The sequence below is a fragment of the Phalaenopsis equestris genome, unplaced genomic scaffold, assembly GCF_001263595.1.
Source record: "Phalaenopsis equestris unplaced genomic scaffold, ASM126359v1 Scaffold000610, whole genome shotgun sequence".
Taxonomy (NCBI): Eukaryota; Viridiplantae; Streptophyta; class Magnoliopsida; order Asparagales; family Orchidaceae; genus Phalaenopsis; species Phalaenopsis equestris.
Window position 1 is genome coordinate 438,759 of NW_018165050.1, and position 13,435 is coordinate 452,193.

A 13,435-nucleotide genomic window follows, 5' to 3' on the forward strand; every position below is an offset into this window, starting at 1 on the left:
TGAGTGAAGCATTTCCAATTGGATCGGGCTTCAGGGTTGGTGTTACCAACCTTATTTTCTAGATTACTTGGCGGTGTGAGATTTTTGATTGATCATATCAATGAAAAACAATATCCTCATGCCAAAAATCATGGGCTTAGTTTGGGTAGTGACGACCATTGCAAATTGTCATTGTATGGAAAATAAGTATAATTTTTTTTATATTTGTTTATTTATCTATTTATTTGTAGATAGTGCTTAGGTTTTCACATATCTAGTATTATCACGCAAGAAATTAAAAAAAGTGTTTAAAAAATAAATTGAAGAGAATTTCAAGCTAATGAGAATTGAGCCTTCAAATACATAAATTAAATTTGAGACAATTATGATGAAAATGCATACAAATAATAATTGCAAGTAATTTAAATATGATGAAAATTTATGGGGTAGACATCAAATTGACTAGAACTTTTTAATGGTAACTAAACATAAAATTACAATCATGCCCAAAAGATTTCAAGCGAAACCAAGTCATTTAATATTTTTTATAAATTTGCAAACTAAAATGAAGTTGAAACAATAACAATAAATTAACTAATAAACTAAATGTGAAGCAATAAAAAAGTGAAACTAAGATGGGATGTAGCAGCAAATTATAATCCGTTGTGGAATCAAGATGATGTAATCTTCATGTGAGTATTTTTTGCGAAGGTTAAGCCTTTAATTCAAGCTTTGGAAAGTAATGAACTAAGTGTTTACAAATGCAAGTCTAGAGAATCCAACAAGTTATGATGCAAGTAAAAACTAAGCTAACCAAGTCGAATTTCCTAGACTTAAAATTGTAAAAAGAATGATGGAAATTTAGAAAAAGATCCAATTGTGAAGGAGTTAATAAAGCCACTTACAAATCTAAATAATTTGAAGACTTTCATGAACAACCTTTTTTTTTTTCAAGCTTCTTTGTCTTCCTAGGACGTATTCTTTCAATTGCTAACTCAAGAATTTTCAGTCGAGAAGTGCAAAATAAACTCTGTATTTTCATTTGACAAAGCAGGTCCTTTTGCATGAAGGCAGGACAACTATAGCCGTAAGTTCACACATACTGAGAGAGTACAAACCAGTGGCTCATTCTATAACTCTAAAAGCAAACTTGATTCAATGATGACAACATCTGAGATGCTTTACATAACCCTCAAAATCGAAGGAAGCATCGATCGCTCCTCCGCTTTTGAATGTTTTGCCTCTCATTCCCTGTCAAAAAAAAGTTTTTCACTGATTAGGAAGGGAAAGGCAAACATAGATTGATTGCCCTGATACAGGGAAAAAAAGAAGAAAAGTTTTTGGGTATAATTTCCTTCAAAGGCCATCCGCTTTACTAACCAATAATATTCTTCTTATTCAACAAACATAAAAACTGTGCTGTTCTAGTGAACTAATCTAACTAATCTAATGCTTACTTTTGAAACTAGTCTATCCTTTTTAGTTTGATGATCTTTTTACTTGCACAAGTGCTCTCTTTGCCTTTTTTGTTTCTTCCAAATTTAGGTTTGAAGTAATTGAGTTTCCTTCTATGGGTGTTGTTTTTGAATCCTGCTTGTTTTTATAATATTTTGGCTGTCTTTCTGATGGTGATCCAAGTCAATTTATGATTTGACTTGATGGTCTGTTTATTTATTGTTTATGGCCACATGAATGAGATGATTTTATTTCTTGGCTACTTCAATTTATTTAGCAAAGAAATATACTAACCAATTATATTCTTCTGAATGTGCCTTTTGATATTCAGTGTATGAAGGAAATATTTTAGGCAACTTGAGTGAACTATTTGGTGGGCAATTTTTTTTTTTTTTTGCCTGCATATGATATAAATGTAATTTGATATAGTTTTTCTTAGTATTTCAGATGAAACTGTTTGAGTTATCATTGTTGACATTGGGTAATTTACAATGTAGCTAACGCTGCTGCCAATTACCTTATGGAGAAAACACCTGCTTCAGGGATATCAACATCTGCTGCTCTAGCCACACAAAGCCAAGCTAGTATTTTACAGGGTAATCATGAAGTAAAAGCCATACAGGCTTCACACCAGATGAAGAGAACACGTGATACAAAAGTTCCTGTGGTTCAGGCAACGCAAATAAACATGGGCATGGGAAATCAACCTTCACAAAACTTAAAATTTGTGCCTGTTCCTTCTTTTATTAGCAATCACAATGAAATTGCTAAAACTGTTATGGGTGTTGTGCGAACAAAGGTTCCTGATTGTCCAAACTTACCTCTTCCATCAACTGAATACATGACCAAGCCTCTTAATTGTCAAGTATGCAAGACAATTATTACTGATGTGGAAAGTTTACTTGTTTGTGATGGTTGTGAGTATGGATTTCATTTGAAGTGCCTTCAAATTCATGGCAACAGGACCATTCCAAAAGTTGATTGGCACTGTCCAAAATGCTTGTCAGAAAACAATGGCAAACCATTTCCACCAAAATATGGCCGTGTCACTAGGAGTTTTCCGTCAGTATTGACCACTTCAAGTGGAGATGGAACTAGTTTGGTAGAGAAGAATGGGGAAACTCCAGAGGCCAAGCTTAACCATCTCAAATCAATGAAAAATGAGAACTTGAGCTCATCCAGTGCTGTCCAGGCGTCAAGTTTGGATGAGAAAAGACCTGGAGAAGGGATGGATTCAGGGACGTCAATCAATCAGTTGGAGGAAACAAGTGGCTTGGCAACTGTGACACCTGAAGCACAAATTGGAATTTCTAATGATCTAACTGCTGGAAAACTACCAGAAACTGAGACAGAAAAACATGCTTCTGATTCTCAATCCATGAATTTTGATAAGCTGCCTGAGGAAATGTCGTTAACTGCATCTGAGATGCAGAGATCTATCTCTGAACCTATACCAGATACAAAAGAACGGCCAGAATACCTCTGTTCTAACCACAAACTTGAAACTGTTGTTGAAATTGCTTGTCAGTCTCAGTTAACTAGTAATTTGCAGGCTATTGAAGAGGCAAATTCTGCAATTAGTGCTAAATCAACAGATGATCTGATGCCAAAAACTAGCACAGCGATAACTGATGACTTGAAAGATATTTCTAAATCTTCAGAAGGATTTACAAATCAAGTGCTAGAAGTCAGTCAAGAGGGCGAACACAGATCTGAGATGACGTGTGGCCAAATTCTGGGAAATGTGAGTGATTCTGGCAACTCCTCATTTGTAGAAGACTTGCATAAATTTGAGTGGGTTGGTGATATCCTTGAGATTGTGGATAATAGAACTTATTATAAATCTTGTTGCATTAATGGTTATATCATCAAGCTTCAAGATAATGTTGTAGTTTCTAGCAACAAGCAGAACTTTTATCCCGCCAAACTTTTGGTGAGAGCTCTTTGTGCTCATCTTCTTCTTTATGATACACTCTTCTGCTGTGTTTCATTAAGTTGTAATTAGTTGTGTATGAAATCGTGCATTTCTTTCTTCTGTTTGCTGATTATAAGTTAATTTATTCTGCTTGATAGTCTTTGTGGGAAGACGATAAAGTTTGGTCGAAACTAGCCATTGTGAATGAATATTGCTTGCCGAGCAATCTTCCAGAGGGTGTTGGCCAACCATTACCAACTCCTGTGAAAGATGAGGTTAGTTTTTATCTGTATTTTACTATGAATTATGGTCTCTTTCTTATTATTGTTTCAAGCTTCTTGCATGTATACATGTTTTGAAGGAGAAAATTCGTGTGACCCTCTTTTGATGTTGAGTGCAGGCAAATGAGTAAAACTAAAAGCTATGTGGTCCAAACTATATACATTTTATATAATAATTATGAGAATACTATTTTGTAGCCCAAAATGACACTCAAATTCATTATCTGTTGCATTTAAAAATTATAGTCTTATACTGCAGTTCATATTTTGCTCATTTATCTTGTACTTAATTAAACATTTCTGTTGACTTGTCTTCCACTAATGATCTATTTTTGGGTCTAGAGTCTTTGACACAATTTTTCTTCTCAACCTAAGAAGTTTGGATGTATTGAAAAGAGATTTATTGAGTGTGTTTGTGAAATTTTAGTTAATAACTATATAACTAAAATGTTGGAGTGTGCTCTTTTTTCCCTTAAAAGCAATATAAGGTTCAATTTTTTAGTTTAGATATTCTTTATTCTTGGTTCATTGTTTGATAAAAGTGAAGGCTTTCCTTAGTAATGAAGCATTATGACTTAAATCGATGGTGATGACAAATGATGAGGATTAGACAGGACGTTAGGCTGATACACGGTTTAACTCCTTTGTTGTCTCTAGTTTTGATATCCTTAAGTGCTTTTGATTTAGTTTGAGAAATAACAAGGAATGATGAATCAACCTTTAGAGTTAGACCTTGATGGCTAAAATTATGACTCCCGTGAGAAGAGTAATACTTGAATGACAATATCATGAAGGTTTAAAAATAAATTTTATAATATTAAAATAGGATTTCTTACACGCCATAAATGCAAAGTGTGTTGAGATCTGGAGATAATTTCTTATCATTATTGGTTGCAATGTCAAAGCCTTCTGCGTCTATTTGTTTCATGTATATACATTTCTAAAAATTTTACCGAACTTATACTTGTATTCTATCTTCCTGTTATTGCCAACTATATAGTTTCTTAAAGTTTGTTACTTTTTAAGCATTATGCAAGGAGATTATTGAATGATGTTCAAGGCAATCATTCATTCTTCTCTTTAATTTAGTCATGTTTGGAGGCAAGTTGGAGATGCGGCAAGTGAATGGAGGTGGGTGGTTATCTTGGTTGATTTTATTTTGTGGGTGTTTTTTTTTTTAGTTTATTGTGGTGATTGAGAATGTATACTAACGAGCCAACAATAATATCTGGAAGATAGAGACCTTCAAAAGAGGAAATAAGTGTTAATCATCGCAGTGGTCGTCCAAAATAGGAGGCGACGAGCTTTCATTTATCTTCAATGAGTGTGGTTCATGGAAGAATTGAGCTCGGGTTGAAGAGGGAATATCAAATTGAGGGAGAAAATTTAAGGGCGTGAGCTAATATTTTGGCGAGCAAACATTTGTATCATATATTTATCTTTGCATCGGTGTGTATTTATCTTTGTATGCAGCTGTAGGAGAAACCTGATTTCGCCGGAACATGCAAACCCTCTGTGTTATTTTGCTATTATTCTCGTAAATTATTTATTTTTTTGTTCATGTGTGCATCATTGCAATGGAAGAAGTGTATCCATCATTAATAAATGAATATCATTGAATTCATATTAAATGGAAGCCAGTTGAACTTTATTTCAAATTTGATGACAAAGTTTGGGCAGCGAGCTTATCATCATCACTTTCTAGAGAGTTTAGTTTTAGCTGTGAAAATTGTCAATAGTTCATGCTAGTCTTTGATACCGGTTTAACTCCTTTGTTGTCTCTAGTTTTGATATCTTTAAGTGCTTTTGATTTAGTTTGAGAAATAACAAAATTGGAGATGACTGTGAGGACTACTTGAAGTTCGGTGATGTCTGATGTGATCTTAAGTGTGAAGTTCGGTGATGTCTGATGTGATCTTAAGTGTGAACATCTGGAGATGAGGACTACTTGAAGGTCCTTCTTTTGATGCTCTGCATTTTTTGGGTGGTTGACAGCGAGTATTGAAGATCCAATAATAACAACGGGAAGTTAGAGATATGGGCTAACCTCTAAAATAGTTGTCCAAAATTGGAGATGACAAACTTCCTATTTTTTAGTGAGGCCTTGGTGGAAGAATTAAATTCAGGGTTGGAGGGGGATACCAGATTGAGGGAAGAAAACTGATGAGCGTGTGTTAGTATTTGGGTGAGCATACATTTGTATTATAGATTTATTTTTGTTCAAAGTGTAGTTATTATCAAGTGTGGTCCTAGATGTAGTTTGATATCACTGAGCCATGCAAACTCTAGTATTTTTTTGCTGTTATTTTTGTAATTTTTTTATTTTAATTTCTTATGACGTCATTTCTTTTTGGCACACACTTATGCCTAACAATTATTATTAGAGCTACGATAGCTTTTCAGCATATAGGAAATGTGGGAAAAATAACACACAGGTGCAAAAGGTGAGGGTTGATCAATTCAATGGCATTATTGTGGTATTGGAGGATGTGGATCAAGAATTTATTAGAGAAAGTACCTCTCTTTATGTTGAATCTTGACAACTATAATGCCTAGAAGACTGTGTTCTGTTAGGAAGGCAAGTGGTAGGAGCTGTAAAGTTACTGATCAAGAATATTGCTATCGGTATATTGCACAAGTGGATCATAACTAGCGAGATGAAATCTTGGTTTGATATGTACGGAAACTATTCAACAATGATCACAATATATTTAATATAAAAATTTAAATTGTTAAGGTGACTTGAAGGTGCTGTCATAACAATGCATATCAATGCGTTCAATTTGATCAAGTCAATTGAGCTCACTTGCTGTCAGCTTTGATGACAAATTTTTGGGCATTGAGCTCCATATGGTTAACACTATAAAGTTGGGTTATAAATGTGACTATTTTTATTAGCTTATGCTTGTCTATGAAATTAAAGTTCAATGGTATGTGTGACCTAATCTTAAATGGTGACAACAGGAGATGAGAATTTAATGAAGGTTTTTTTGTTGCTCTACATTTTGAGCGCAATGGAAGAAGTGTGGGAAGAGGCAAATGCCTGGGAGGCTGGAGCTTGCAGGAAAATAGCAAGGCAATGGGGTTTCTTGGTGCGGCAACGGTTCAAGGTGGTTGTATAGTAGTGACAATGATGTTGGTGGGCTAGAATTGCTATGGCAGCGAAGTGGGGGAGGGGAGGGTGGTGATGGCTGGAAATGCAGAAAACAACAACCAAAATGCTGTCTTGGATGGCTAAACAACGAAGGGCGGCCGAGAGTGATGTGGGGAGGATGCAGAAGGGGATAAAGAAGATACACATCACTTGAAGACCAATCACCGCTTGAAACCCTAGGATACAATGTTTGAAGGAAAGGAGCCGTTGATGGCTGTCTCGATACAAAACACACAAAGTTGAAAACTTAGAACAAATGAATCAATTATATAAGCCTTAAATAACTAGGATTGGTTCTGTCTATAGAAAGGAGGCACCGATCCCTCGTAGAAGAGTCGTTGGCTCTCCCGGGTTTAGACTGGTTCTGTCCAGATGTCTGGGACACAAAACATAATCTCTCCCCTTGCCCTCTTCCTTATGCCCGTATTAGTCTACCTGGTTTGAGGGAGCTTCGATCTCTTACGTGGAAGCTTCTAGCTTCTCGTAGTATGGTGTCGGGTTAGTTGGGTTCAAGGCTGTAGAGCTACTGTAACTTTCCGATAAGTCCAATCCTATAGGCATTGACATTTCAGAGTACTTTCTGATATAACAAGTATTCTATTTCGACATAACCTGAGTTAGTGATGCATATAGATGCAGAACTTCACAAACTCTTGAGCCATCAAATATGTAATTTGCTTCTTCCACTCCTCGTACTCGGCTCGACACATTTGATAAAAAACTTCATATGGAGGATTCAACTTTGGACTGACATCTGTGGCATGCTGGACCATACTAAAGTGTAACTACTCGGGAGGGACATCTTCTTTTTCTTTGGAAAACCTGAATTTCATTATAGGATTCTTTCCCGCAGTGTTCTTAAGACATTTTCCAACACTGCAAGTTATCCCTTTTGTCTGACCATCTATCGGTGAGTACACAGATGAACTGAATTTAATACCCAAATGACTCCACATGATCTTAGAGAAGTAGCTTAAAAGGTTCTCATATCTAATTTGTTGGACCTCCTTAGTAGGGGCAATTCAAGAGTTAGACTATCTATTTGAGAATTATGAAATTCTCTTAATCTGAGGTTGTCATGTGTCTAGTATCGACTCCTCAAACTCATGGCCCTTTTGGACATCCAATGCTAATCCTTCTGATGCTTTTCTTAATGTCTTAAAAACGGTAGCTTGAGGCAGCAAAATCTCATACTCTGCATGAACACCCATTGCCTCAAACTCACTTCCTTCTAGAATAACTACTGTTAATTCAGCTGGAGTCGCTCTCATGGGGCCAACTGGAATCGCCTGTCTCTTCCTCATAGGTTGTAAGTTGAGAACCCTCTTTGAAATCTTCATCTTCTCCCTAATCAATGTTTGATTTCTTAACTGCTCCCTGATTAGTGAAAGAGATTATTCTTCTGGCTGTGCTATCTGATTTAATATGCTCAAATTTGTGGCATTTGAAACACTTCCTGGCTGTGATAGATTTAAGAATCCGAATTGGTTCCACATTTTCTCCACTTTGAACTAGTTTCTCCTCTGGTGGGGTCCGCTTGGATGCTCTATGGGCTGTGCTCTTGACATTTGAATGAATTTTGTCTATAAGATGTGGTTATTCGGTGATGTTGTATCTATTTTTAAAGATAGGCTTTGAACATCCTTATTGTAAAGAACTGGGAGGAAGTGACATTGCACCTCTCGTTTTATCTTAGACCAGATAGTAGTTTTACTCTTTATTTCTTGCTCTCGAAGAATCTTCAAGTTTATCCGCCAATGAGATGCACTCGTCCTCAACAAGTTGTCTGCTAGTTTCATCACTTCATTCGGTGGGACGCCTTGACACTCAAAGACATATTCCAATGTACAGATCCACTTGATGAATTCGTCCTGATCCACGTGGTTGTCAAAATATGGCCAAGTCACCCTTACTTCAAAATCCTAGCTTCTCCAATATTTCATGCTAAATTTTTAGAGTAGCGATTATTCATCTCGGGGATCAAATGAGTTAGTGTGATCCCACTGGATGGTGTCTTTTTGAAGACGGCGTACCTTGGAGGGTTTCCCACTACATATCCTCCCTAAAATTCTCCTGGACGCCTATGCGAGTTTTTCATAAACGACATTGTGTTATTTTCCCCCCGAGCAGACTTCCGAATATTGTCTCCTCGGTGGCATTGTTAGAATTTGGGTTTGGGTAAGTAAAAGTTGGTGTATAGGGGTTGTGTAGTATGGGAAAAAACTAGACCTCACGAAAATTGAGGTCAACAAGGGGTTGTGTAGTATGGGAAGCTTTTCCGAACCCAACTTAAAAAAATGTGCGGCTGGTTTAGAAAATCAACAAGAGAAAAGTTTTGGGTGGAGATAGGGCGGAGTATTGGTAGATGCTAGAAACTCTAGGATAAGGCTAATATTAGGCTAGTTTTGATACCAAATGATATCTAAATTATTTCTCAAAACAACATTAGGAAAGCAAATGTTATTATTGAAAGCAAATATGTGATTACAACCAAACACGCTTGAAAGAGAAATGCAACAACTGATACACGCAAACACCACTAAAGTGTATCCCAAGAGCTGTGGAAGTAGGCTAGTTGGATCAAAATGGCTGGCAGGTGTGGTGGCAACAAAGGAGTATCGTTAGCAATGAATGGGTGGTGTGAAATGCAGGGACAACATATATGGTTGCTGTCCTGAATATTGTCAGCAAGGATTTGGTGAGGGTAGCGGCGGAACGACAGGAAGGCAGTGTTCCCTTGCTATTTTGGGCAGCGACGACAAGCTGGCAGAGCTGGAACATTAGGAACAAAACTGGAAAGGGGCGGTTTGGGTGAAACAACGCAGGAAGTGAAGGGGAAGGCAGTTGGGAGGCTGCATGAAAACAACAAGACAAAGGGCTTTCTTGGTGGTGACAACGTTACAAGATGGTTGGACAGTGGCGGCAATGATGTTATTTGTTCTGGAATTGTTGGGGAAACGAAGCGGGGGGAGGGGAAAGTGATGGCAAGGACCGAAATTGCAAGAAACAACAACCAAAATGCTATCCTGGGTGGCTGCAACAGCGAAGGGCGGTCAGGACGATGCAGAAGGAAACATGGAAGATACACACTACTTGGAGCTCAAGATACAACCGAAGCACTACCTTGAACCCTAAAATACAACATTCAAAGGGAAGAAGAGACGCCGACGACTGTCCCAATACAAAACACGCAAAATTGAAAATCTAGAACAAATGAATCAAATATATAAGCCCTAGATAACTAGGATTGGATCCCTCTATAGAAAGGAGGCGCCAATCCCTCGTGGAATAGCCGATCGACTCTCTCAGGTCTTAACCGGTTCGGCGGAAGATAATCCCGCGCCCCCGCTCCCGCCCCACCCCTTTCTACGCCTGCATCACATGTAAAGCTTATTTGTAATTAGTTAATATGAGATAATGAGGTCTATTTTGTTAATGATGAAGTTTTGAATATTGCGAGATTTGGTAATGCACAAATCAAGATTGATAACATAACTTTTTGAAACTTGACATTGTTTGGCGCAGAGCTTCATCTCGATTGGGTAACTTGCTTAAGGATGTTAATATGGTCCTTTTGTATGAGTATTTGGAAGGTGACCAAGGATGTCTTGGTGATAGCACATGGGCGTAAAGGATAGAGCCATTTGTTTGATATCAAACATCAAAATAGTGAGAGTAATTGTTAATTTTATTGTTGATGATTCCGAAGGTGGAATGCATGATAAAGTTTTTATTAAGTGGAGAGTTCCAAATAGAAATTGTTACAACGCAGACGATATTTCAAGATTAAGGAGCAACAAGGTCACATGAAAACATTTTTGTTAAGGATGCCAGATTGGCCATTGATGAACTAGTCTACAAAAAATCTTAGCAACTCTATGTATGGTTGAGAGGGGGTGATGCTTGATGATACCCCACTAGCATTGTGATTGACATCTCATACCTACCATTATGTGCATTCATGCTCAGTGCCCATATTTGCTTCTTATCGTCATCACTGTTTGGCATTGACATTTTCTTATTTTTTGAGCCTATGGCTCTCTTGGTTGGCTTTCATTCTCTAGTTTTTGCATTTTGGGTGACGCCATCTTTGTATTAATCAACTTTTTTTTTCCTCCTATGATATATTAGTTTTTTTTTACCATATAATATATGGCTTCATGTTTTTTCGCTTCTTCAAGCTTCTCACTTGATAGACACACCATCATTTGTTTCAATTAGGTGCTTCCACAACAATGTATATCACCTTAAATTGAATAAGAAGATTTTCATAGTCCTAAGGTGAGATGTACGTCTCACTCAGATTGAAGTGTGCCTTCACCTAAAGATTTTGAGGTGGAATGCATTTTTTTCTAACAAGCTAAAAAATAGAGTGCCGCATTTTAAATTTTTGAGGTGGTGTGCAATTTTTTTAAAACAAAGGTTTATAACCAATATCAATATATTCCAACTATCAACACTTGAGCCTCAAACATTATCGCACAATAAATAAGAAAGTAATCCATAAAAAAAAGTTTTAACTATCAACATAATTTTTATTTTAAAGTTTGATTAATAATTTTATTTATTATTCATTAGAAAAGAGGAAGATGGTTGAGATTGAAAATGAGAAGAAATGAGAGAATATAGATCCAACTTTGGATGAGTTGGGGTGAAAAATAATTCATTCAACAACAACAAAGCCTTTATCCCACTAAGTGGGGTCGGCTACATGAATCCTTTTTCTCCATTGTCCTATTGACTGTCATATTTTCATTTAATTCTAATATATTAAGATCATTTTTTATATAATATGCCCAAGTCTTTTTAGGTCTATCTCTGTTTTTCTTAACGCAAGTCGAATCTAAAACAACTACTCTCCTAATTAGATTATCAGAAGGTAAATGTTTAATGTGACCAAATCATCTGAGATGACTCTCTTTAATCTTGTCTACCACTGGAGTTAAACCGACCCTTTCACAGATAAATTTGTAATGTTCCATTTTTATTACCCGAGGTGAAGGAATCGAAGAGCCACAAAAAGGAAATGAAGAGCTGCGTAGAAAGAAGAGGATGTGAAGAGTCGGGAAACCGAGCTGACAGGGAGAGGAAATTGAACAGGAGGGAGATGAAACGAGAAGTCGGGAATTTGAAATGAGGGGATTAGAAGTCTATGCGACGAGTTCTCCAATAAAACGATGCATCCAAAGAGAGATTCACTTACCTAAGAGGTGAGCGGCAGGAGATGTGTCAAGCGTAAACAAGGGGTTTTCACCTGGCCAACATCAGTGTTGAGCAGAGGAGGAGGACGGCGCTGGAGAAGGAGTTTACAACATCGAAGAATTTCGCTTCTTGGTAAAGTCGTGGCGTTGACAGAGCTAGGAGTCGAAGTCATTGCCAAATAGAAAAGGAGGAAGAAGCCATGGGAAGAATTCGTGCCTTTCCCGTAGATAAGAAGACAACTTTGATTGCAGTAAAGGAAACTCTCGCGGGAGGGAGTCGAGCCAGCGCTTAGGATCGAGATCACGTGTGGGGAAGGGAAAGGCTTCTTTTCGCGTGATTCGGGCGACTGATAAGGCTCGGTCTATATAAAGATTAGAAGGTGAGTATTATAATTATAATTAAAGTATTTAATAACAATTTTAATACTTATTTATATATACTAAAAAATAAAATAATTTAATATTTAAAAGTTAATAATTTATTTAATGTAATAAATAAATTTTATACCATATTTACTTTAGGTTTCTAATTTTGTAAGAGTCGACGTCAGGGAAAATCAAATAACAAATTAATCATCATCATGGTGAGTTTTCGTACTTTTAATTTATAGTAATAATTTGTTTCTTATCAACTATTTTGCAGTAAATAACACTTGCACATGTTTTATTTTGATTGAGATCTTTTTTTAATCGATCATGCTGCTATGCATGTTTGTAGCTACTTACTCATGCATTTTGTGTGTGTTTTATATTTTATGCTGAATTGAATGTGATGAGTACATGAATTATATGTTTATGTTGACTGATTGTATGTGCATGACTGACTATGATGAAGTTACCTCTTGATGTTACTAATGGGAGAATACTAAGGTGCTCATGCATGTATATCAAAAATAATATTAATATTGATGTGTCTAAATTTACATATTTTTAGACGGTGCTCCTGTGACAGTTGTACAAATATAGAATTATATTGCGTGTTATTGATAGAGTAAGATTCTTTGAATGACATCAAATGCTATTATTAATTTATTGAAAGCTTGACTGATATGCCTATTGCTTTCTTTTCTCTTGTATTCATGTGATTTATAAGTATGAATATTAATTGGTTTGTTTAGCTCACAATTATTTTAAACTAACTTTTCAGGTTAATTTAAGCAATTAACAATGAACGTTAGAAGATAATACAACAACAACAACAACAAAGCCTTAATCCCACTACGTGGGGTCGGCTACATGAATCCTTTTTCTCCATTGCGTCCTATTTAGTGTCATATTTTCATTTAGTTCTAGTAAATTAAGATCATTTTTAATACAATAAGCCCAATTCTTCCTAGGTCTACCTCTACCTTTCTTAACACAAGTCGAATTTAAAACATCTACTCTCCTAATCGGATCATCTAATGGTCGACGTTTAATATGACCAAACCATCTAAGACGACTTTATTCT

General features: G+C 36.4%; 1 protein-coding gene across 2 annotated transcripts in view; it reads left to right on the forward strand.

The window, feature by feature from the left end:
* The window catches only part of LOC110029917, a 55,995-nt gene that overhangs the window by 10,378 nt on the left and 32,182 nt on the right, over positions 1–13,435 (forward strand). For both annotated transcript variants that reach the window (XM_020732405.1, XM_020732406.1), the window contains exons 3-4: positions 1,932–3,367; positions 3,508–3,624. In XM_020732405.1, the coding sequence (XP_020588064.1) occupies positions 1,932–3,367; positions 3,508–3,624 (1,553 nt within the window). The remainder of the gene's footprint in view (positions 1–1,931; positions 3,368–3,507; positions 3,625–13,435) is intronic.